Raw genomic sequence first — 26,470 nt, forward strand, 5'->3', positions numbered from 1 at the left:
AAAACGGAACTGGTTGCCTTGACGGTTCTCGAGTCGAATGGTCCTACTGTCTGGGGCAAATGGGAATTATTGATGTAAAACAAAGGACAACTATGAAGTATAACTTAGAACTATCATTGTATGATCATATTAATTATTTTATATGACATGCTTTATTAAAACAATATTTAAAAAATGAACACATGATGATCTCTTTTTATTTTTTATATAAATTAAAAAAATTGAATACTTATAATTGCAAGTTTCTTATTAAAAAATCATTATCTTTTTTAATATAGCAAATAACAATGTTATAATTCCTGCTAGTATATACAAGTAATAACTTCTTTTCTACATTTTTATTTTAAAAATCAAATTATTTTCAAATTAAATTGTTTTGATTTATTTTTGAAGTTGAAGCTCACAAAAAGAAAAAATAATTCAGAGTTGCTCGGAAGAACATCCCCCGAGTTGGCGGGAATCGTAAGCTTCCAGCATGAAAGAGTTCACGTGACATTGTGGGCAGTACCTCAAAGACGGCCAACGGCTTGGTTGTGCAAACTTTCACAGCTGAAAGCTCATAAACTAATCTCCCTGGCTTCATTCTCCAAAATGCCCATGTCACTGCCCGCGACATTACCGTCATTTATTTCATGAATCTCGCTTTGTTTGCCTGGTTCGCTGGTCCGCTCTAATGTTATAAATAAAGGTATTTTAGTCATTTAGATAGAAAATAAATGCCTGGCTTGTCCCGAACCGTTTTCGATCTCTCTCTCACCCACGGAGTTCCGGTTCTTTTTTACCAACACGGTCGGTCTCTCTCTCTCTCTCTCTCTCTCTCTGGTGTGGTAACTTGAAGAAGCGAACACAACAGCCATCTCGCTCTGCTGATTCGACGAAGCAGTTGGCTTGTTTCGTAGCAAAAAGAAAAAGCCCTAGTTTTCATTTATTCAGATCTGAAACTCTGCTAGGCTAGGTCGGGAATGGCTTCTTCGGAAGCCGATTCCCGTTTGAGTCTTGTAATAACTCCAGCCCTAGAGAAGATAATCAAGAATGGTTCGTGGAGGAAACACTCTAAACTAGTTCACCAATGCAAATATGCAATCGAGAAATTAGCTTCTCCCGACAAGCCTCCTCTACTCCCGACGATGCTGAATTGGATAAATCAGTTCCCGGTCCGTTGCACGACGGTGGCACTGTTGAATTCTCTCTCGCGGAGTCCGAATCGATCCTCAGCCCTCTGATTGCCGCTTGTGGTTCGGGAGTTCTTAAGATTGCCGATCCGGCTATTGACTGCATCCAGAAGCTGATCGCTCATGGCTACATTCGCGGTGAAGCGGATCCTTCTGGTGGGTCCGAAGCCAAGCTTCTCTCCCAGTTGATGGAGTCTGTCTGTAAGTGTCATGACTTGGGTGATGATGCTGTTGAGCTCATGATACTTAGGACGCTGCTCTCAGCTGTTACTTCGATCTCATTGCGGATCCACGGGGATTGCTTACTGCAGATCGTTGGGACTTGTTACGATATCTACTTAGGGAGCAAGAATGTTGTTAACCAGACGACTGCCAAGGCTTCTTTGATACAGATGCTGGTGATTGTGTTTCGGAGGATGGAGGCTGATTCATCCACTGTTCCTGTTCAGCCGATTGTGGTAGCAGAACTGATGGAGCCCGTGGAAAAGTCCGATACGGATGCAAGCATGACACAGTTTGTCCAGGGTTTCATTACGAAGATCATGCAAGACATTGATGTGGTCTTGAATCCTGTGACTCCAAGGAAGTCATCGGCGGGTGCCCATGATGGTGCATTTGAAACTACGACTGTTGAAACCACGAATCCGGCAGATTTGTTGGATTCAACGGATAAGGATATGTTGGATGCCAAATATTGGGAGATCAGCATGTACAAGACTGCTTTAGAAGGGAGAAAAGGAGAATTGACTGAGGGTGAGGCTGAAAGAGATGATGACTTGGAAGTTCAGATTGGTAATAAGTTGAGACGGGATGCTTTCTTGGTGTTTAGAGCACTTTGTAAGCTCTCAATGAAGACACCTCCCAAGGAGGTCTTGAATGATCTACAGTTGATGCGGGGAAAAATTGTAGCACTTGAGCTGTTGAAGATACTGCTAGAGAACGCTGGAGCTATCTTTAGAACCAGTGAGAGGTATTTCTCTCTCAACTTTCATTATCTTAATTCATTTTGTGAGGATGTGTAATTTCTTTTTGCTGCTTTTTCCATGCTGAAGTTGAATGAGCAGTGTTAAAGTTTCATATTACCCATTAGTTTTATTCTTTTATTGTATCTATTTCAGGGTTTGGTTTTAGTGCGAATTGTCTGTATGTTTTGCTATTCCTGCAGCTTATAGTTTTGCTGCTGAAAGGGAGTTGGCTAGTTAATCTATAAATTCCCTTGGTTGGTCAGCTCCTTCTTCTTTATTGGTACATATATCAGAAATTCTTATTAGCAAAAAATAGAGTCAATCTGCACAATTCAAGAGTCATTTTTTTTATCACCAGCCACAGAAAAGATTAATGATTAAAGGAAATAGATACAACAAGAAGTTGTGAGCAATTACCATGCCTGATGCAAGGCAAGCCACCCAACCCTTATTACAATTGTGTCCGGTACATAGGTTGTCTTTGAACCCCTTGCTTAGCTAAACTATTTGCCAAACTGTTGGTAGATCTTCTAACCCAATGTACTTGCAAGTTCATGTCTTTTGACAGCAACATAAAGCGCCTAAATTCATTCCTAAGCTGCCAAGTCACCCTTTCGCCTTTGTTCAACCATTCCACAACTATGTTCAAGTCACCTTCAATAATCAAACTAGTAATTCCTAGTTCTTTGGCCTTCTCTACCCCGTAAACTGCTGCCATAGGTTCTACTTTGACCGAGTCACCTTGCTCAATTGGACCCGAAAAGAATGCACAAATAATGCCACCTTCATCCCTGATAACCCCTCCAATACCTGAGGGTCCTGGGTAATCCACACTACTACCATCAAAGTTCAACTTCTTCCAACTAGCCACAGGGGTGACCAAACCTCTAGATTTTTGTTTCCTAGAGGAAGAGCCAACAATTCCCCCCCCCCCCCCCCCCCCCCACCAATTCCGGAAAATGTCATCCACTTTAAAGTCTGAAAGAAGTTTAAGGTTTTCACCCAATGTGCAACTTTAAGAGTAATGAACCCCCAAAGATTCTTGTGTTTCTTTCTTCCCACACTGTCCATAACACTGCTACCCTTGTACATCTCTACAAAACCCTGCCCTTTTTTTGTGCTTCTCAAAACAGAAGGGCTGAGTGGCCCATCCAAACTGCTAGGAGGGTTTCACTTGCAACCAAATAGAGAAGAAAACCATTCGGAAGGATAGGAGATTAAGAGGTGGAAGATAGTTATTTATCAAAAAAAAAAAAAAAAGAGGTGGAAGATAGTTTCACCATGCAATTTGCACAAGAAGCACCAATTGGGGGACAAGGTGCAATTTGGTCTTTTCCTTTATAGCAAATTACAAGTATTAATGCACACAGGGAATACTTCCCAGCAAAATGACTTGACCTTTGGAGTAATAGGGAAGCGGCAAATTTCTTTTACAGGGAAGGTGGGGAGAGGAAGTGGAAACAAGGGAGTTAAAACAAGACTTAAAAGAAAACTTCCCATCAGGGTTAAGGGACCACCGCCGACCATCTCTCTCATTATCAACAAGGACTAAGACTCCCAAGACTCTCAGCAAGTTAGACACCAAGGGGATTTCTGACTCTGAGATTCCTAGTGAAACCTAAACTCCAATTCAAGCTAGAAGAAGGAGGAAGTAAAAAATCAGCCATGGTCTACCTTTGAGATTTGAAAGAACAAAAAGGGAGGGAAAGACATCTTTCAAAGGGGATTCACCTACCTGCATATATTTCTAGAACCTTATCTTTCTACTAGAAGCCTAATCATACCTCACACAATTAAGAAAAGAGGGAAGCAAGCCACGAATTGCTTTCCAAGGTGCATCTAGAGTAGCTCTTTGTAGACAATTAACATTTCAACCATTACTTGATAGCATGTGAAATGCTAGCCACCACTCTATGCCATAATCTCTCATTTCCACAGGAAAGTGCCAAAGCCATTTGCTCAAGAGGGCCTGTTTTTTTAAGCTCTCATTACCAATCCCCAATCACCTTCCTTCTTCTTGACCACTTTTTCCCATCTCACCAAATGATCTTTCTTCCCCTCCCCTGGTTCCCAAAGGAAATCCCTCATAAGTTTCTCAATTCTTCTTGCCATTGCCTGAGGCATCCTAAAGACTGACATAAAATAGACTAGGAGGCTAGCTAGAGTGGATTTGATCAAAGTTAGCCTCCCTCCTAATGAAATATAATTCCTTTTCCACCTGGCTAGTCTTTTCTCAATACTTTCTACCACTGGATTTCAAAACCTAGCCAATCTTGGGTTATCACCTAAACGCAAACCTAAATACCTTAAATGCCATTTCCCACTCTTGCACCCCAAAGTTTCTGCCATAGACCTTAATTCCTCGCCTCCTAGATTGACACCTGCCAATAAACTTCTCTTCCAATTTACACACAAATTAGACATTCTCTCAAATAGACATTCTTCAATTTACACAATCAAAGAGTCATTGACCCTGACCACACTGAGATAAACCAAAAAAATTACCATCAAAATTAGTTTTTAAACAATAACATAACTATCTAAGAGAAAGTGCAATTTGTTGCATAAATCATGGCATAAAGAATAAGAAAAATATTTTTACTTTTAGAAAAGTACAAGAAGAATGGAGGTGGAGCTTTAATAAGATTTTACTTTTACTCATACAAAAAATGGAGGTGGAGCTCCTTTCATGCCACATAAAGGTCTTTGATGCACATGCATTTCTCATGTTGGAACAAAGGAGAAGGAGAAGAATACGGGGTGAAACCCCTGTTTTCAAAGCAGAAAGAAAGAGGCAAAGATTGGGAAAAATCCTTTTTTTTTTTTTTCAAAGCACAAAAAGAAAGAGACAAAGAAGAAAGAAAAGCTTAAAAAAACTCATTTTGCAACATGCATATCCTTCATTAAATAAAAAGAAAGTTTAAAATGAGGCCTGAAATGCCTTTTATATTTTTTGATAGATGCCTGAAATGTCTCTCTTCAAAACATTGTTAACATTAAACCGTCTTATTTGACTTCAAATCCCAATTTACAATTCTATGCAACAATTTACTCATAAATTGTACTGTAAATCAAAAAAAAAAAAAAAACAATTTGATCTTGTGATTTGGATACAATTTAATTTGAATTGTATAATTTTGAAAACATTGGTGTTTGCAGTGTTTAGGATATCGGACCAGACTGGTCGAATTGTGACTGGGGTCCTGGCCGGTTCGGTCACACCACAATAACCGTATTTGCTAAAAAACTGGTGAATGGTCCCAGTTTCAAGAAACTGCCTGGGCCATTAAATAATTGATATTTTAAAATGTGTTTGGCAAGACTTGAACCCATGACCTCTTATTTTGATATATTGCCTGATTTCCACTAGTCCATTTTTTTTGACAAGTAAAGTAAAAATTCATTGAAAAACAAAAAAACGGTAGTACAAGCTGATGGGTGACAAGCCACCACCCTAATACAATGCAATCTGAAAACCAGAATGAGTTTTCCACATTACATAATTGAATACCCATAACCTCCCCTAACTTAATCCCCAGTTCCTCCTTATCAGCTTGCCTAAATTCTGTGAGGACCAAGATCCAGTCTTCCACTCTTCCATGGACCTGCTAACAACAGCTACCACCCAAACCCTACTGCAAGCTCTGTCCTCAAGTGTTCTTATGTTACTCTCCTTCCGTATGTTCCGAACTGTAGCAAAAAGGATGCATATCCAACTCAGTTTCGCCTTCTTGCTTCCTCCCAACTTAGGCCACAAAGCAAAAATATCTGCAACTGAAAACTGGGTGATATTCAAAAACCCTGACCACAGTGGTAAATATTCGCCACATGAAGTTAGCAAACTTGCAGTTGATAAATAGATGACTGACATTTCCTCCTGCACTTCATTTCTTGAAAACAACATCAAGTCTGTGATTTCTCAGAAAATTTTTACCACCCCCTTCTTCTTCCAACCCTCAACCTTCTCACATTGCAGGAAATCAACTTCATCTCCTGCCTCTCCCCCCTCTCTTCTTACAGTCCCTTCACTCCTCATCAGCCTTCCTTACTTCCTTCCCTTCCCCTTCCCCACCGGCCGCCCTTTTAAATTGTTCCTCCCTTCTGTTTCTTTCGAATTGTTCTATGGCCTTTCTGACTACCTCTTCCCCTCCCAGGAAAAATAATCCCAAAGACTTTCCAACCTCTACCTGTCTCTCTACCAACTTGTCTATATCTACTTTCCTTCTTCCAAGTGGTGTTTCCCTTACCAGAGTATTACTTAAATCTTCCCATCTCCCCCACCCTGACTTCACTATTCCCCGCCATTTCCTTTTTGCCTTTCTTGGACCTCTTCCTTCTATTAGAAACTCGACTACTCTCCTCCCCTTCTCTCTTCCTCTTCGAGCCAGACCTACCTACCCCTAAAACAAAGGAAGCCTTCCATGTCGCTACTACATCACCAGTGGTTAATACCACTAGCCCATCTCTTTACTTGTGTTATTTAATGACTCTTTATTTTATATATTACTTTATTGTACATCTATTTTAAAAAATTTAAATTAACAGACTTGAACTTTAGTCATTTGCTTTAAAAATTAAAGGAATTTTCTATCCATCCACTATATTTGAGAATATAAAAGGTTGTAAAATATATTATATATAGCATTTATATGACTCGTAGTATATATGCCATGTCATCACGGTTTGACCTCCGGTTCCACCCCGGTTGAACCTTTGACCCGTGAACCTCTCCTTTCCCTGGTTCTATGCCCGGTCTGGTTCTCTGAACAATGGGTGTTTGGGTATAAATGTCCTAGTCAACAAATTCAATGTGATTTTGTATAACTTTGAGTCTTTGATCTGCATTTAGTTCATCCCCTTTATCAACATTTATGTTTATTACATTTTTAGTTGATAGTTTCTAGGGACTTGCTTACTTGAATAAAGTTCATGCCTTCCTTTAATGAGATAGGAATTAGGATAATTTGTGATTTCACAACCTTTGTTGCATAGTCACATGCCCTGTCATATGGCTATTGTTTCTGAATATGGGGCCAACCTCAAGAATTTATACTTTATCTTAATTAGATGACTTACTTGGATTGTACTACAATTCTGATATTTTTCTTGATATGCAACAGGTTTTTAGGTGCTATTAAGCAATACTTATGCTTATCATTGTTGAAGAACAGTGCATCAAACCTTGTGATTATTTTTCAACTTTCTTGCTCCATTTTCATTAGTTTGGTATCAAGATTTAGAGCTGGATTGAAGGCAGAGATTGGAGTATTCTTTCCTATGATTGTTCTAAGAGTTTTGGAAAATATTGCTCAGCCTAATTTTCAGCAAAAGATGATAGTGCTTCGGTTTCTAGACAAGCTATGCATTGATTCCCAGATATTGGTGGATATTTTCATTAATTATGATTGTGATGTCAATTCATCAAATATATTTGAGAGGTATTCTATTTTTAACTCAAGCATTGATGTTTCAAGAATTTTAGTGTTGGCATCAGGGCTCACAGTCATGTCATTGTTTCTATGACAGGATGGTAAATGGACTTCTCAAAACTGCTCAAGGTGTCCCTCCTGGTGCTGCCACTACCCTACTGCCACCTCAGGATGCCACCATGAAACTTGAAGCAATGAAGTGCTTAGTGGCAATTTTGCGTTCAATGGGAGATTGGATGGACAAACAATTGCGAATTCCAGATCCTCACTCTCCTAATAAAATAGAAACAACTGAGAATGGTCCAGAATCTGGAAGTCTTCCTGTGGCAAATGGGAATGGGGAAGAGTCTGCTGAAGGTCCAGATTCTCATTCTGAGGCATCCAATGAGTTTTCTGATGTATCAACAATTGAGCAGCGTCGGGCATACAAGCTTGAATTTCAGGTAAGTAATTTTTGCAATGTTAATGCACGTGTGTTATTCTTTCCCTCTCTCTCTCTCTCTCAAAGCATAATTCTCTGCTTGTATTTTACATTGGATCTAATGTGAGCCTTGTGGCAGGAAGGTATATCTCTTTTTAATAGGAAACCTAAGAAAGGCATTGATTTCCTTATCAATGCAAAGAAGGTAGGGGACTCACCAGAGGAGATTGCGGATTTTCTTAGAAATACATCTGGTTTGAACAAGACCTTGATTGGTGATTATCTAGGAGAGAGGGAGGAGTTACCATTAAAAGTCATGCATGCATACGTGGATTCATTTGATTTTCAAGGAATGGAGTTTGATGAAGCAATCAGGGCTTTTCTACAAGGCTTTAGGTTGCCAGGTGAAGCACAGAAGATTGACCGTATCATGGAAAAATTTGCTGAACGCTATTGCAAGTGTAACCCAAAAGCTTTCACTAGTGCAGACACTGCATATGTCCTTGCCTATTCTGTAATAATGCTCAACACTGATGCCCACAACCCCATGGTTAAAAACAAGGTGCATTATCGTTCAATTTCAAGTGAAACAAATTAGATATTTTGATAGGATCTTGACAAGCTGTGCTCTTTTATTATATTATGCAGATGTCACCAGATGACTTTATAAGGAACAATCGTGGCATAGATGATGGAAAAGATTTACCTGAAGAGTACTTGAGATCTTTGTTTGAACGGATTTCAAGGAATGAGATTAAAATGAAAGAGGATGACTTGGCTCCCCAACAAAAGCAGTCTGTGAACTCAAATAGACTTTTAGGCCTAGATGGTATTTTGAATATTGTGGTCCGTAAGCGAGGAGATGAAAATAACATGGAGACCAGTGATGATCTCATGAGGCACATGCAACAACAATTCAAGGAAAAAGCTCGTAAATCTGAGTAATCTCAACTAGCTTCTGCCTTATTAAAATTTTGTGACTTCATTAGGTCCATGACAGTGCAAGAAATGTCACCGAGTATATGCTGTGGATTTTTAGATACTTTATTTTCACATCTACCCTGGTATAAATCTTGCAATTTAATCCCTACATCTAGGTTTTTGGTGTTAATTATGCCTCTTGTAAGTTCAAAGTTGTATATGGAATGAAATATGAAACTTCTTCAACTATCTTCTTGATCTGGATGTTCACTTGCAATTTGTAGGTCAGTTTACTATGCAGCAACAGATGTTGTAATACTGAGATTCATGATTGAGGTCTGTTGGGCTCCTATGTTGGCTGCCTTCAGTGTCCCTCTTGACCAAAGTGATGATGAAGTAATAATTGCGCAGTGTCTTGAAGGATTCCGTTATGCAATCCATGTTACTGCAGTGATATCCATGAAGACTCACAGAGATGCTTTTGTTACTTCACTAGCAAAGTTCACTTCCCTCCACTCAGCTGCAGATATCAAACAGAAAAACATTGATGCGATCAAGGTTTGTGCACAGTTTTATCTTGTTTTTATGCTTTGGTGATTTCCCTTTTTTTCCTAGAAATTCTTTTTTTTTTTGTAATAACTTTCAGATGCACATGAAGGATGTGCAAGAGAAACAAAAAAGACCTCAATCAGTTACAAAGGTAGAGTATCTGCACTATACAAATAACTTTTATCCACCCCCAATTTTGAAAGAGAATCAGCTAAGGTGCTCAATTCCCTTGGGATCCATCTAAAAGTGCATGAGAGGTCAAAGGAGGTCTCCCAATCTTATTTAACAGATGACCAAATCTCCTGGGACCTCTATCAAGGTTGGAAACCCAGCCAATAACATTCCTAGAAATACATTCCACCAGCAGTGGTCTTGCACTAAGAGACTTGGCTATACTTATGCTGATGAGAAAGGCTCTAGTTTCAGATTCAGAAGAGTCTGCCAAGTCAATTGGCCCACTGAAAGCCCAGGTCAGATTACCCCTGCATCTGAAATGTCTGCCAACTCCAGCAGGACTGTGGCTATAAAAAATTCTGCTCCCTTGACTACATCCCTTAGTCCAGCTTGGACTCCGAAGGTTATTCAGCAGGAGACATCATTAGAAAATGGAAAGAAGTGGCTTGGTCTGCTCCCTTGACTACATCCATTAGTCCAGCTTGGACTCTGCCAGCTTTGGGGTTCATTAAATTGAACTTTGATGGCAGCAGTGAAGGAAATCTAGGCCTTTCAGGTATAGGTGGTGTTTTCAGGGATGAAGAAGGTCAAATTATTGCCATGTTCTCAGGACCTGTAGGTTGGGGGGATTCATTGAGAGCTGAAATTTTGGCAGCTCTGGAAGGGATTAAAAGAGCCCAGCAGCTGAAAATCAGCAAACTGTTGGTGGAAGGTGACTCTAGGCTGACTGTTAGCTGGCCGCATAAGGAAGAGTTCAGTCTGTGGAAGTTTTCAAATGAAAAAAAAGAAAATCAATCAGCTAACTCAAAACATGCAAATTTGGGTTCAGTGGGCCAAGAGGAGTGCTAACTCTCTGGCGGACACTTTGGCTAAACAAGGGGTGGGAAGAGCAAATCTTTTTTGGGCATTGTTGTAATCTGATGTTTGATGTTAGGGAGGGTTAAGAGTTTTTACCCCTCCCTTTTTGTAATTTTCTATCATTATTTTTCTTAATAAAAGTTGCTGTTATTGATAAAAAAAATCTGCAACTACTATCAAATTTCAAGAGGGAATCACAGGCAGGTCTTGTATTAGGACATTCTGGATCTGTTGGGTGGGGTCTGCGGATTGTAAGATCTTGAAGAAATTTTGCACTCAACTGGTTGAGAATTCAGATTGACACCTTGGAAGAGCGGGGAGGTGATCAAGCAAGAGGCAGTGAGTTGAAGGGCTTTCCTTCTAAGACCATCCAAAGAACTGGAAACTTGAAAGGATAGAAATAGAAATGAGTGTGATTTGGGATGGGATAGGGTTCCTATAAAATTAAAACATGTAGTGGGCCAATGAGTAAAGCTTAAGGGACTGATTTATGGATTAAATTAGATGTCATCGAATGCCATTGAATTCCAGAATCCGGAAGGCAAATGGAGATTTAAGAAAAAGGAACATTAAGAGATATTTCAAAGAGGTAAAGAAGCGCTAGCATAATGATATGCTACCTAATCAGACTCCTTAGTGGATGACATCATTAGAGATTTCCTTTATATGTGCAACACATTGTCCAGCAAATAGATTACCTTCATTGTCTTGTATTGAGGTGTGACCTTGTTTCTTTTCTTTTTTTCCCTTTTTTCCCTGATATTAAATTAAAGAAAATTCATCAACCAAAAGGAAGAAGAGATAAGGTGATGAGATGCCACCTTCAACAAAACAAGCTAACAAGCCTACAGCCAAGGAGTAAATAAAATAAAACAGCATAATCTATACTATATATTACAGCAGGGAGATGATTATGTGTCTCTTAGTTTTTAATAAATTCTCAAAAAGTTGTGAAGTTCAATTCAGATGGAGTCAATCAAGTGTTCCCTCTCCTTTTTCCTCATATTTTTGTTTCTCTTTTTTATCCTTTGTCTACCATGTAACCAATCACTATAGTCCACCTCTCACCTAACTTGCTTCCAATTCCTAAAACTCATCTGGCTTTCTATCTTCTTTTGGATCAATAACTGTAACTTTTCATTAAGTTAAGAGAATATGAGTACAACACGAAGAAGACAGTGAGAGATAAGCTCTCTTATCTCTCCCCTCCAAGTACAATGATAATTACAGCTGTGCCCAAAACAATTGATTTCTTCCACCCCTTGTTTGGCAAGTGCATCAGCCTTAGAGTTTATAGTTCTTTTCACCCAATATTGTCTTAGATCCATATTCCTGGTGATCCACCGAAATTTATTCTTCTCATTATTGTACCTCCACATCCCAGCTTCCTCTGTCTGCAGACATGTCACAACCAGTTTGGAATTCCCTTCTATTAATTAACTTCCTTGAGTTCATGGCTCCTGCCCTTTGTACCCCTTCTATCAGAGCCATCACTTCTTCCCTTAAAGGAGTCTCCCTCACCAGCTGGGCCCAAAAATAAAGTAATAACCTTACATTCCTGACTTCCTCATCCCTAAAAACCCCTCTAATTCCTGACAGACCCAGATTGCCCAAGCTACTTCTATTAAAATTTAGTTTGATAAATCCTCTTTTCGGTGGGGACCAAAGAGGGGCGATAACTTGCTTCTGAGAAGTTGAATCTGCAACCTCTTTCCAGTTTCTAAAGATATCATCAAAGGACACATTTGAGAAAGCTTCCACAGATTTAAGCCAATAAGCCACTCTGATCATAATAGTTTCCATTAAGGCCTCGTTCGTTTCCCGGATTCTATTGGGAGCGAAAGTCAGTCAATGGGATTGTGATTCCCATTGATTGACTCTCCCATGTTCTTTTTGAGGACTTAGGTGGGACCCATGATAAATGTGTTTTCCTTGGGTATCACTTACCCAGGAAATGTTACCCTTCTTCGATTTGGGAAAGTTAGCTTTCTTGAGTGGAGAACAAATGTTCAAAATACAATCTGTCAAAAATACCCATTAAAACAATATAATCCAAAAAACATGGACTTGGGTTGGACCCAAGGGTAAAAATGGCAAAAGATGGAAAAATTAAAACAAAGGAACATGGGAAAGTTGGGAGGCCTCATTTACCTGGGTAGATTTAACAAAAAAGAACATGGGTAAGTGCTTACCCGGGTAAATGGCCAGCTGATAAACGAACGAGGCCTAAATCTTCCTTCCTTATTTCCTCATCTTTAAAAATTCTAGCGTTCCTTTCTCCACACACTGTCTAATAGATTGCTACCCTACCACACCTCCATTGCTCCACATGAGTTCTTTTTTCGTTGGCCAACAAAAAGCCGTTGAATCAAAGAGCCCTTTGACATCAACCGGTGGAGTCCACCTACATCCAAATAAAGAGGAAAACCATTCCCAAATTCCTACAACAAAGGAATAGGTAATAAGTAAATGAATGCAACTCTCACTAGTAGCCTTGCATCGAGTGCACCAATGAGGAGATAAGCACCACTTACTTTCTTTTTCTTTCGAGCCAGTCAAAGGTATTTGTTCTTTCGTGTGCAACTTCCCAGCAAAAGGCCCCAACCCTGATAGGAAAAGGTAGGAGGGAGTTCGGAGGAGCATGGGTAGAGACTTGAAGAAGAAAGAAGCACAAGAGTAAGATCCAGAGGGGGTAGGGGTCCAAATTCTTCTGTCAGGTTTCGAAGGGTAAAAAAAGACTTCTTCTAGGAGGTTGAGCAAAAGAAGGGCACTCTCAAGTTCAGAATCCCTTAATCTCCTTTTAAAACCAAGGTTCCAATCAAAGCCATTTGTGGAGTTTGAAGGGACCAAGAAACTCGAGATAGGTTCATTCTTAAGGCAAGGAAAAGCAAACAAGGAAGGGAAAAGGCCCTTCAACATAATACTTATAAAAAAAGGTCCTTCAACAGTAAGTTCGGACACCAAGTTTGTTCCCAAAATTTAATGTTATTTGCAGAGTTGAGATCATACCTTATAAGAAGTAGAAATCTAGAAATAAGGGAAGGATTGCATGTATTGCTTTCCAAGGAGAACTTTGGTAACCCTTGGCAGTGAACCAACATCCCAACCATTGTCCGAGAGTCTGTGTATACTCACCACCACTTTTACCCATAGTCTATCCCTTTTCTTGGGTAGCCTCCACAACCATTTCCCTAAAAGGGCCAAACTTCTTTTTCGAACATTTCTAAGCCTAGACCCCCAAACTCCTTATTTCTACAAACTGTCTCCTAGCAAACCCTATGATCTCTCTTTTCTTCACCCGAATCCCCAAAAAAATCTCTCATTATCTTCTCAATGCTTCTTGTAACATCCTTAGGGACCTTAAACACAGACAAGTAGTACATAGGGAGGTTGGCTAGAGCCAATTTGATCAATGTAATTCTACCTCTTAAGGCTCAGTTTGGAAGGAGTACAAATGCAAATATGTAGAGTGCAAAACCTTGCATTTTGTATTATTTTGTATGTATTTGTATTGTACAAATTTGTATTTGTACTCCTTCCAAACTGAGCCTAAAGAAATATACCCCCTTTTCCAACAGACAAGCTTTTTAGTGAGCACCTCTATCATTGGAGACCAAGAATTGTGGTCCTTAGGGTTGACCCCTAGGGGTAGCCCTAAGTAATTTAGAGGTTACTGAGATACATTACACCCCCATATTCCAGCACAAAGTTCCAATTCCCTCTCCTTCAAGTTGATCCCCGCAATGCAACTCTTATCAAAATTTACTTTTTTAATTAGAGACTCCTTCGAAGAGGTGTACATTCAACTTCAAATTTCTAACCCAAGCTAAATCATTGGCCATTGCATTCACAAAAGAGGATAGTATCATCTGCAAATTGCATGTGTGTCAAGGGCACTCTATCCCTTCCCACAAGAAGATTAGAATTTGCCTTTAGAACTATTCTGCTCAAGACATCTGCAACTAGGGTGAATAAGAAAGGGGATAAGGGGTCTCCCTCCCTAATTCCACGCCCTGCTTCAAAAAAGTACACCACTGTACCATTTAGAAGTACTGAATAATGACATGTCTGAATCAAGGTTCAAAATATCGATACAGTCCGATACACCGGATGGGGCGTATTGGCCTGTATTGAAGCTTGCCTTTATTTTTTTTAGTTTTTTTTTTCTTTGAAACTGGTTCAAGGGGGTCAGTTTAAGGCCTGTCTACCCCTTGAAATACCTATCAGCCGATATGCCCCTGAAACACTAAGTGTAGGGGTGTATAGGACGGCTCTGATACGACACATATCGGCTGATACACCTTGATACGTTGTGATATTTAGACCCTTGGTCTAAATACAACCCCACATCCACTTGCACCACCTCTCCGTGAAACCATAGTGACTTAGAACATCCATCAAGAAAAACCAGTCCACTGAGTCATAGGCTTTCTCCAAATCCAAATTACATATTAAACCCTTCTTATCAGATCTCTTCAAATCCTCAAAACATTCATTAGCAATCAAGATTTAGTTTGTGATTTGTCTATCCTGCACAAAAGTCCCTTGACTAGGGGATGTTAAAGAAGGGAGCACCGCTTTCAACCTTATAGACAGGACCTTTGTGATGATTTTATACAAGCTAGTCACCAAGCTGATAGGTCTAAAACCCTTAGGGTGGGTTGCTCTATTCCATTTAGGAACCAGGGCAATGAAGGTGGCATTGATTCCTAGATTAATCAATCCCTTGTCAAAGAGAAATCATTGAAAACATCCATCAACTCTTCTTTAAGAATCTGCCAACAATCCTAGTAGAAAGCCATAGTGAAACTGTCTGGGCTTGGGGATTTTGACCTATCCATTGAGAAGATTGCATCCTTCACTTCCTCCCACTCAAACTTCCTAGCTAGGCCTTAGAGCATCAGGTAGTGTCAGCCAATCCAAACCATCAATCCACCTACTACCCACTTGAGGTTCTCTAAAAGTAGACTTGAAATGCTCCACTAATACTCTGGCAATCTCTCTTCTGATCAGTAATGGTCTCACCCTAAATCTCCAATCTAGAGACATATTTCTTCCGCAGGTTGCCAAAGGATGGAAAAATTTTGTATTCCTGTCACCCTCTCTAATCCACTTACGCCTGGATTTGTGCCTCCAACTAACCTCCTCATACAAGATATCTTCCAATTGTTTTATCAACCCCCATATTTGTTCTCTGTTTATCTCCTCCAAAGTGCCTTGGGCCTCCTTTAAATCCAAACTCTCAATTTGATCAAGCACTTTCTGCTTTTTTCCCTCAAATCTCCCAAACTCCACCAGATTCCACCTTGATTTTAGGTTTTAAAAGCTGCAACTTCCTATGAAAAATCATTCCCTTCTGATTAGCCCTAGGTCTACTTTCTGCCCACCACTCCTTTACTTTTGTAGGAAGCCAGGGTGGGACAACCACGTATTCTCAAACCTGAAGGGTGTCTGATCAGTAAAGGTCTCACCCTAAATCTCCAATCTAGAGACATATTTCTTCCGCAGGTTGCCAAAGGATGGAAAAATTTTGTATTCCTGTCACCCTCTCTAATCCACTTACGCCTGGATTTGTGCCTCCAACTAACCTCCTCCTCATACAAGATATCTTCCAATTGTTTTATCAACCCCCATATTTGTTTTCTGTTTATCTCCTCCAAAGTGCCTTGGGCCTCCTTTAAATCCAAACTCTCAATTCGATCAAGCACTTTCTGCTTTTTTCCCTCAAATCTCCCAAACTCCACCAGATTCCACCTTGATTTTAGGTTTTAAAAGCTGCAACTTCCTATGAAAAATCATTCCCTTCTGATTATCCCTAGGTCTACTTTCTGCCCACCACTCCTTTACTTTTGTGGGAAGCCAGGGTGGGACAACCACGCATTCTCAAACCTAAAGGGTGCTGGTCCTAAGCCAGGCCTCTCCTAGGTAAAGCTTTGGAAGTCAACCCTCCCCAGTGATCCTCCCAGTCTAAGGTAAAAAGGAACCTATCTAATTTCGAGCAGATTGGGCTTGATTGCATATTAGACCAGGGGAAGTTATGTACTGCTTTAATTCTCACTGATAGCACCTTAGCCAAAATTTTGTAGATACTAGCCAATGAGTGTATTCATTTCATAGGCAGATTTATTCATAAGTAGTTTATTCATTTAGGATAATTGTGGATGTACCAGAAACTTTTAGAAATTTGCCAATCTGTTGGTTCAGCATACTGTTAGGTGTATGGAAAGAATAAATCAATAAATCCATATAATCTGCATCAGGGCCTCCAATGGCAATATATTACTTGTTTTTCATATATTCTATAGTCAGAAAATATTAAGATGCCTTCACCATCTTACAAGTGGTTATTTTCTTAGAACTACATTTATGCATCTCATACTACATGATTTTGCAATGTATTTCATTTTCTTGACAGTACTTTGCAATACATATATTTCACAGGCAATTATTACGATTGCTGATGAAGATGGCAATTATTTGCAAGAAGCCTGGGAGCATATTTTGACATGTGTTTCACGATTTGAGCATTTGCATCTCTTGGGAGAGGGAGCTCCTCCTGATGCGGCTTTCTTTGCAGTACCTCAGAATGATTTAGAAAATTCAAAGCAATCGAAGTCAACCATCCTTCCTGTATTGAAAAAGAAAGAACATGGCCGTATTCAATATGCTGCTGCAGCTGTTCGAAGGGGTTCATATGATAGTGCTGGTGTTAGTGGCCATGCTTCGGGGGTCATTACATCTGAACAGATGAACAATTTAGTGTCCAACTTGAACATGTTGGAGCAAGTTGGAAGCTCTGAAATGAATCGCATATTCACAAGAAGTCAAAGATTGAATAGTGAGGCAATAGTTGATTTTGTTAAATCTCTTTGCAAGGTTTCTATGGAAGAGTTGCGATCTACATCTGATCCACGTGTTTTTAGCCTTACAAAAATTGTTGAGATTGCGTAAGAATCACTTATACTCTATATTGGTTTTTCTTTGGATATACCTTTTTCTTCTTTATACATAACTAACAAAAGCTTCATTGATCCAAAGAGTATTGCATGTATAAATGTCAAATCTACCCAATAGGGGGAGGACGGTGCCAAGCAGAATGTCTCATCCTAGGGGGCAACTCATATCTATTACAAAAGAGACTAAAAAACAAAGGAAACATGATGTGGGACGGGATGTATCCCAAATACAACTCAGCCATCCCAACTACTATCTAGCTAAACTATCCACAAGGGAGTTGGCTGACCTCCAGATCATCTGAATGAGATGTGAACTTTGGTCCTTTGGATGCAGAGCTTTGGCTGTTCTCACATAATGCCAAAAAAGACCCCTTCTTACCGTCTCTAAACCAATCAGTAACAATGTTTGACGCTCACAACCTCCACCTGTGCTGGAGTTCACATCCATGCCCCACAGAGCACGCCCCACAGGTTCCCCACGCGGACATCTCAGCGTGCATTGGGAACATCTCTCATACTTGTTATTGGGAGATGTTCCCAATACATGGTTGGGATGTGCTGTGGGGCGCCAATGTGATCTCCCTGTGCTGGTCCAATAGACTCTAGACTCTACCACTCTTATGACCAAAGCCTCTATGTCTGTACAAACTGAGTTACTGATCTATATTACATGAATAAGCTAAAGAAGATCCCCTGCAGTTTAGCTGAAGGGTCCCCTGTGCCTAATATGGGAGCTTCTTAATACCTTTAAATATCTTCACTTCAGTTTATTTATTTATTTATTATTTCTCTGCTGCTGTTAAATGTGGAAAATTCCTGCAAATCTTATCATACAGGCACTACAACATGAATCGAATCAGGCTTGTATGGTCAAGGATCTGGCATGTGCTCTCTGATTTCTTTGTAACCATTGGTTGTTCCGAAAATCTCTCAATTGCAATTTTTGCAATGGATTCCTTACGCCAGTTGGCAATGAAATTTTTAGAACGAGAAGAGTTGGCTAATTATAATTTCCAGAATGAGTTCATGAAACCTTTTATCATTGTCATGCGCAAGAGCAGTGCTGTTGAGATCAGGGAATTGATTATCAGATGTGTTTCACAAATGGTTTTATCCCGTGTTAATAATGTGAAGTCGGGTTGGAAAAGCATGTTCATGGTACTTGTTCCTAAATTTCCTTTTCTTGTCATGGTCAACTTATTACTTATCTTATTCAATATCTAATTTTGTACTTATGAATTTTTCCAAATTTTAGGTTTTCACAACTGCAGCTTATGATGACCACAAGAATATTGTGCTTTTGGCCTTTGAGATAATTGAGAAGATTGTGCGAGATTACTTCCCCTACATAACTGAAACTGAAACGACTACTTTTACAGATTGTGTGAACTGTTTGATTGCATTTACTAATAGCAGGTTCAACAAAGACATTAGTCTCAATGCAATTGCTTTCCTTCGGTTCTGTGCTGTGAAACTTGCCGAAGGAGATCTTGGTTCCTCATCAAGGAATAAGGAGAGGGAATCTTCTGTAAAAATTTCTCCATCTTCACCCAAAATGGGCAAAGATGGAAAACAAGAAAGTGCAGAGATCATCGATAAGGATGACCATCTCTATTTCTGGTTCCCATTGTTGGCTGGTAAGGGAATATATGCATCTAATTTGTTCTTTGCTATGGTGGAAAGTACTATAGAATTGCTAAGTATTTCAGCACCCATTCCTATTATAGAATAATAGAACTTATTTTTCAATTATGCGAAGTCAAAGCAAACATAGAATATGAGAATTATCTTTCTTTTTGCAGGATTGTCAGAACTTAGCTTTGATCCAAGGTCCGATATCAGACAAAGTGCCTTGCAAGTTTTGTTTGATACTTTACGCAACCATGGGCATCTTTTCTCCTTGCCTTTGTGGGAGCGAGTAGTTAATTCAGTCCTTTTCCCCTTGTTTGATTATGTCCGTCATGCTATTGATCCTTCTGATAGAAACTTACAAGGCCAGGGAGATGAAGGTGATCCAACTGAGCTTGATCAGGATTCATGGCTTTATGAAACATGTACGTTGGCCCTCCAACTGGTTGTAGATCTCTTTGTAAAATTTTATGGTACTGTCAATCCACTATTGTGGAAAGTGTTAATGTTGCTGGTAAGTTTCATTAAGCGTCCCCACCAAAGCCTAGCTGGAATTGGAATTGCTGCTTTTGTTCGGCTAATGAGCAGTGCTGGGGCTCTGTTTTCTGAGGAAAAATGGCTAGAAGTAGTTTTGTCATTGAAAGAAGCGGCTAATTCTACACTTCCTGATTTTTCACACATCATTGATGAAAATGATGTGGTAAGTGACCATGAAGAGCCTTCAATTAGAGAAAGTAATGGAGAATCTGCTGGATCTGTTCAGCCTGATGATATTGGGAGCCAGAGAAAACAGAGTATTTATTCTGCAATTTCAGATGCCAGGTGTCGTACTGCCGTACAGCTTCTTTTGGTTCAGGTATGCCATTTTCTTCTTTTCATTTTCCCTCTTTTTACACCTTTTTTCTACTAATATAAAGATTACCAAATGGATACAAGAGGTATATAAGAGGAAAGGGCATAGAAGGATGGAAACAAGCGAGTAAAGGAGAATAGCAAGAGACCCTGTAGAAAACTCTTGCCTTCACAATAGATGGAAAATATACACCTGCTCTTATTAAAGCCAAAGTAAGACACAAACCTGCACTGCAATCAAACCACCACAAGTGGCACCAACCATAAAACCCAAGAAGATATACCCAACTACCTTCTTGACTCATTTGCCGATTCCTCTGCCATCATTATATTCACAACTTTCACTTTGTTGCTTGGGTGGGTCTATTATTTTGAATAAATGAACAATGATTTTATTAATAAGGATGGCTGTGTACATTCTCCCTACGAGGAGGCACGAGATGTTACCTCCCCTTAGAGGTGAGAGCTTAACCAAACTCTTAACAAAATACAATCATAAAGTAGCGCAAAATAAATCTACCCTTGAGATCCCTTGTTTGGCAAAGAATCAGCCATGGCATTTGCCAATCTGCTAACCCACTGAAAACTGACCGACTTATTTCTTGTGAGCCAATTAACTTTCTTAAGAAGATCCCTGTAGCCCCCAAAACTGTTTCTGGATTCAATACTCTACCACCTTAGAGTCTCCCTCAACTATCAGGTTTTCCACTCGTAGTTGGTTGGCAACCTGTATTCCTTGTACTGCAGCCAGTATCTCAGCGATCGTCCAATCACCGACTCCCACTGGTCCTGAAAATAGGGATAGAATGTTGTTATCCTTGTCTCTTAAGATTCCTCCTATACCTGAAGGTCCTGGATTACCTTGATTGCTCCCATCAAAGTTCAGCTTATCACACCCTCTGTAGGAGGTCTCCAAACTACCTGTAGTTCTTTTTACGGTTGTGGAGACCTCCTCTGCCCAACTTTTCCTAAGATCATCAAAGGAGTAACATCTAAACAAATCCGAAGTTTTCAGCCAATGAACTGTTCTTGTCAAAATGAAAAACTGGGTGGGTCTATTATTTTGATAGTTGATTTGTTCAGGTGCTACTTTTTTTTTTTTTTTTCAATCCCGAAGGTCTTGTTTCATACATAGGATCTTATTTACTTTCCAATTATACCAATGGAATTTCTTTGGTAGTTATAAACCTGTGCCAGACTTGGGAAGAACCATTTGGACTGGTACAAGAATATGTCAAAAGTTGTTTGTAACCGTTAAGGTCAAAACATGATTTTTTTTTTATAGGTCAAAACGTGATCCAGGTCTATGCAGTTTGTAAATGCTACTCGCACCGATGCCTTTCTAACAAAACCCTTTTTTAAAACACTATAAATGGTAAGAAAAATATACAGAAGGTTATCAGTGGACATCTTTTCTGCTGTAGTTGAGACATGGATAGAATCAAGATAAACTCTTCCCCGAACACAGGCACATAAAATGATTGAGCCATGGTTTTCAAAACTGGACTGGACTGGACGGTCGGACTGGAAAAAACGGGAACTGGTCACCTGACCAGTTCTGTTTTTCCCCAAAACCCCTTTTTTCCCCAAAACTGTTGATTTTGGTCAGCAAACCACTGAACTGGCCGGTTAACCGTTTGAACCATTTTGATCGTTTTTCAAAATTTTTTAAATTTTTTATTTTTTTGTCAGAACGGGCCAACTGTTCGACCCGGTAACCGGACCCCTGACCGGTTCGGTCACCAGGTCGGTTTTAAAAACTATGGATTGAGCAATGCTGTTAGGAGGAGACCAACCATAAGCCTAAGGCTGGGATGTGATATATCTTTGGTTCAGAATCTGTACACTGGTTTTTATGATGAACGATGTTGCTGATCCACCCCTTGTATCGGAGCATATTGAATCTGAACAATTTGACAAGAATTCTGATTTCTGAATGTAGTTATGGGGAAGGTCACACCTGAGGCATTAGGCAACAGGATGCATGGTTTATGCTCTTTCCAAGTTTCGTTTAAAAAGCAATATTAATAAGACAAGAAATGTTAAGTAAAAGATGATAATTCTAAGACGGTATTAATGTTCTCAAGAGAAAATACTAGACACTTTTTTAATAAACAAGAAAATAAATAAATGACAAACATAGAGGAGAAAAAGGGGCATAGAAAGGGGTCTTCTATCCCCTTCTGATTGATACAAGTGCATCGTATAACTAACATCTGAATTTGTGTCATTCAAGGGGGGGTCTCCTGTCTATTGGTCCCTGGAACATTCCATACATGCATGATGAACTTGTATGCTGTGCAGGAAAAAATTGTCACTAGATTGCTGAAGGGGTTTAAAAACAGAAACAGATAATCACATTTCTTTTTCTAAAGAGTAGAAGAAAAGATTTCATTAAACAAAAAGAATAGTACAATCTGAGTGGTGTCAAGATGACACCTCAAGAAAGCAACTCGACAGAAAACTGATCTACTATGAATACAAGCTTGAATTTCAAGTACATTCCAGAAACTCTCCCCAATTCTGCTCGATTAACTTGAGCAAAATCTGAGAGAACTAAAATCCAATCCAACACTAATTTTCCAACCAAAGCCACCAACACCTCAGCGCTCTTTGATTTGTTTTCAAACAACCTTCTGTTCCTTCCATTTCAAATGACCCAACACACAGCAAATGGAATACAGCTCCAAACTTTCCTTGATTTCCCGCTACCTCCATGCTTTGGCCAACTAGAAAACAGTTACTGTTGTAGTTCTTGGCTGAAATGCTCTTACCCCAAAGAGGAAAGAACAAAATTTCCAGATAAAATTTGCAATCTTGCAAGAGAACAAGTGACAGACGGACTCCTCTTCCGTAGCAGTAGCTCGGCATGTTGAATCCCCTCCTCTTTAAATGATCTGAAATCAAGATACTGTCCAGAGCAATCAGCCAAGCAAAGGCTTCCACTCTAGGAGGAACTGGATTCCCCCAAACACCTTCCACTCGGCCCGATTCCAATTGGTCTCTAACCAGCTTCAAGTAGAAAGATTTCACAGAAAACTTCCCGTCCCTGCACTCCTTCCACCACAGACCATTCCTTGAAGAAGGTGAAATATCTGTTTTCTTGAGCCTGTCCAGCAACGTTAAACATTTTTCCAGCTCCTATTCCAGCAAAAGGTTTTCTAAATTTGGGACACCACACCACCTACTCCCCCCTTACTTCATAATACTGATCAATCCTCTCTTGATGTTCAGACAGCCTGTAGAGTCTTGGGCACAACTCACTCAACTTCCCAATATTCAGACAGCCTGTAGATAATGGCATTTCTTTATGCTCAATATTTTAAGTTATTTTGTTACATAAACATTTTCTTTACGAAGATAACTATCCAGTTGGTTAAGGTTTACTGGCACTTGTAGAGTTTTTACAACCCATGTGTTGGGAATGGGTAGTTTGCAGTGTTAACATAAAACAATTTTGTTTTTGTTTTTGTTTTTTTGTTTTTTTGTTTTTTTTTTTCTGGGGCACCACACTAGATAAAATCAAATTGGTTTAGATAGAAGCTTGGTAGATGAAAGATAGCTGTATAAATTGGCTTGCCATTTTTTTCTGAATGTTTAATTGTGACAAATACCTTGTAAATTTGAGCTCTTCCTTGTTTATGCAGGCTATGATGGAGATCTATGGCATGTATAGAACTCAACTTTCAGTAAAGAACATTTTAGTGCTATTTGAGTCATTACACAATGTGGCTTCTCATGCTCACAAAATAAACAGTGACAATGACCTGCGGTCAAAGCTACAGGAGCTTAGCTCCATGACACAGATGCAGGACCCTCCATTGTTGCGTCTTGAGAATGAGTCCTATCAAATCTGCCTCACATTGTTACAGAATCTCATGGCTGACAAGCCTCTTGGTTATGATGAGGATGAAGTGGAAGCTCACCTCATTGATCTATGCAAGGAGGTCCTGCAGTCTTACCTTGATACAGCACACTCAGGGCGATTGCCCGAGCCATCTGCTGATAGTCAATCAAGGCCCTGCTGGCTGATTCCTCTTGGTTCTGCAAGGAGAGAGTTGGCAGCACGTGCACCACTCATTGTGGCAATCCTCCAGGCTATATGTGGGTTGGATGACATCTCATTTGAGAAAAACCTGGCTGGCTTCTTCCCCCTATTATCAGGGTTGATAGGTTGTGAACATGGGTCAAGTGAAGTTCAACTGGCTTTGAGCGACATGCTCAGATCATCAGTCGGACCAGTTTTGCTTCGATCTTGCTAAGTGGGGCAAGGTCCGATTTTTTTTTTTTTTTTTTACTTAGAGATGTATGATATATATATATATATATATATATATATATATTTTTTTTTTTCCTCCAATCTCCAATCATTTGTAGTTTCCATTTGATTTTTGGTTATAGTCATTAAGTGTAGGTTGCTAGTCTATGAAAAGTTTCTATGGTTTTGATTTGCTGACTAGCCGAGTGCTTATGAACATCTTGTGCACAAGTTCTCTATACAGCGTTGTAGATGTAAGGAGTCTTGATGTTGTATGTGTCTTTTCAAGCCAATAAAGATTTAATGTAACAAACTACTCATTAGGAATAAAAAAAGAAAAAGAAAAAAAAGTAGCGTGGTTTAGCATGCAAGCAGTGTTGTACATCAATCATCAGTGAAGTAAATATTCTTCACCATGCAGGTATGTGGACAAAGTGTATAATGTAGACATCCAAAGGCTAGATGTGGTTGCAAGATTGCGGAAGAATCTCTACGTGGATGATGGCTTTATGCTTCTTGCCACCGAAGCAGTTGATGGGTTCTTTTATTGCAACCGATATTTGACGATTAGTGGTGTCCATTCTTCTTTTTTTTCTTTGTTTATTTATTATGGTGGGTGGGAGGAGGATTTAGAAGCCTTACCCCTCAAAAGATTCTTTCTCTCAAGTTGCAACTACTAGTTGAGTCATTGAGTGCACGTGTAAAAGGAAGAATAGTGGATAGGAAAATAAAGGGACCAAATGGTCTGGATTAAGGACAAGAGTAATTGAATCGCTACTTGCTTTAGTAATTGAATCACCGCTTGCTTTGTTGTTTTATAACTACTTAATGACCAGTCCGTACCAATTACGAGACCAGTATTCTCATCAGTTTTGTTTGCCACCAATTTATTTTCAAGGTGACCGTTGTGAAGAGTCGAGGTTTTGGACGGTTGTTAATTGCAATCACCTCCCTTGAATTTTTTTGATGCAGTTGTAAGTAGATCTTCTCTGTTGAATCTTAAAAAAAGGCATGAAAATGTCTAAAATATATATACAATTATTATTGAATCGGGTTTCTATTAAAAAGAACTATACAAATTTTATGAATAACAATCAAAAAAGAGTTTAAAGTTGCACTTTTTCCTTTGAAGGATTGATATGAAGGGAAAATATAAAAAATAAATCAACTTTGGAAAAGAGATTTGAAGGGTCTCGGGTAACAATTGATACGAGGAGAAATTTTGGAAAATAAATATATTGGTCAACATGAGTATTTTGAACATTTTCATGCCTCTTGTTATAGATTCTAAAAAATGGGGTTTACTTGCAACTGTACCAGAAAGTTGAGGGGATGTGACTGCAGTTAACAAACTTAGGAGAGGTTTAATGCCTCTTTTGATGTTTGTTTTTGAAAAAAAAAATGATGCCACCATAAAGTTTTATTTTAATATAGAAGACTTTACATGTGTGTATACACGATCAATTAAACTTGGTCCAATTTAGGAGATGATCACATGACACCCCCTCCATTTAGAAGGTATGGGATCAAACTTGTGGATATGTAGGCTCTCCGTGATGGCCAGTGGGCTTCACATGCAACCTGCTCTGTCGCATCCACCATTCTTCTATACCAAAACTAAAAAAGCTCAAATCTCCAATTTGATTGCCTTTGGATTTTGGATTAATGACAAGAGTAATTGAATCATTAATACTCATGCCATTGCTCACTGATATTACCACTTTCAAATCTAGAATATATATTTTTTTGTAGAGTAATTATTGCCGGTCTTGTACTTTGTCTTTTCTTTTTTTTTTTTTTCTTTCAGTGTTAGATGAGTTGTGGTGGGTTTCTACCTAGGAATTTCTTAAATTATTTCTTTATAAGCAAAAGGATAAAATTTTGAATGTTTTTAATATTTTGTTTTTAAAATTCCTTTTATCCTATATATATGTGCGTTTTTAATTTATTTCTTTATAATTAAAGAGAGATTGAGTATGAAAGGTTGATTAAAAGGGCAACGGGAATGAGAGTCTGTAGAAATTAAAAACTGGACTGGACCCACTTTTTAATTGGATACAGGTTCAAAAATTTGCAACGTATTGGGGTGTATCATATTGTTCCAGATATACCCTGGTATGCTAAATACTTAGTATTTGAAGCTTTGGTTGTTTGCAGGGGGTAAATCAAGGTAAGAGTTACTGATCCCTTGTAAAATTTTGGAAAGAAGCTAAAATAAAAGGGAAGCTCCGGCACTTGATCAAGATTGACCCCTTGTAAGATTTTGAAAAATAAAAAAAAAACTAA

At 39.2% G+C, this 26,470-nt stretch overlaps 1 protein-coding gene across 1 annotated transcript; it reads left to right on the forward strand.

The window, feature by feature from the left end:
* The first annotated feature begins 829 nt into the window (after window positions 1-829).
* LOC148862013 (brefeldin A-inhibited guanine nucleotide-exchange protein 2-like) lies at window positions 830-24,385 on the forward strand. Its single transcript, XM_088981898.1, is given in 12 exon segments — window positions 830-1,113; window positions 1,116-2,142; window positions 7,258-7,575; window positions 7,664-8,009; window positions 8,127-8,549; window positions 8,636-8,928; window positions 9,193-9,466; window positions 16,931-17,436; window positions 18,282-18,603; window positions 18,701-19,082; window positions 19,248-19,930; window positions 23,574-24,385. Coding segments are annotated over 12 exon segments (5,340 nt in total). The 5' UTR covers window positions 830-962; the 3' UTR covers window positions 24,189-24,385.
* The last annotated feature ends 2,085 nt before the right edge of the window (window positions 24,386-26,470 follow it).

Source organism: Nelumbo lutea, chromosome 4 (assembly GCF_056320005.1).
Source record: "Nelumbo lutea isolate HS-2025 chromosome 4, American lotus-T2T, whole genome shotgun sequence".
Taxonomy (NCBI): domain Eukaryota; kingdom Viridiplantae; phylum Streptophyta; class Magnoliopsida; order Proteales; family Nelumbonaceae; genus Nelumbo; species Nelumbo lutea.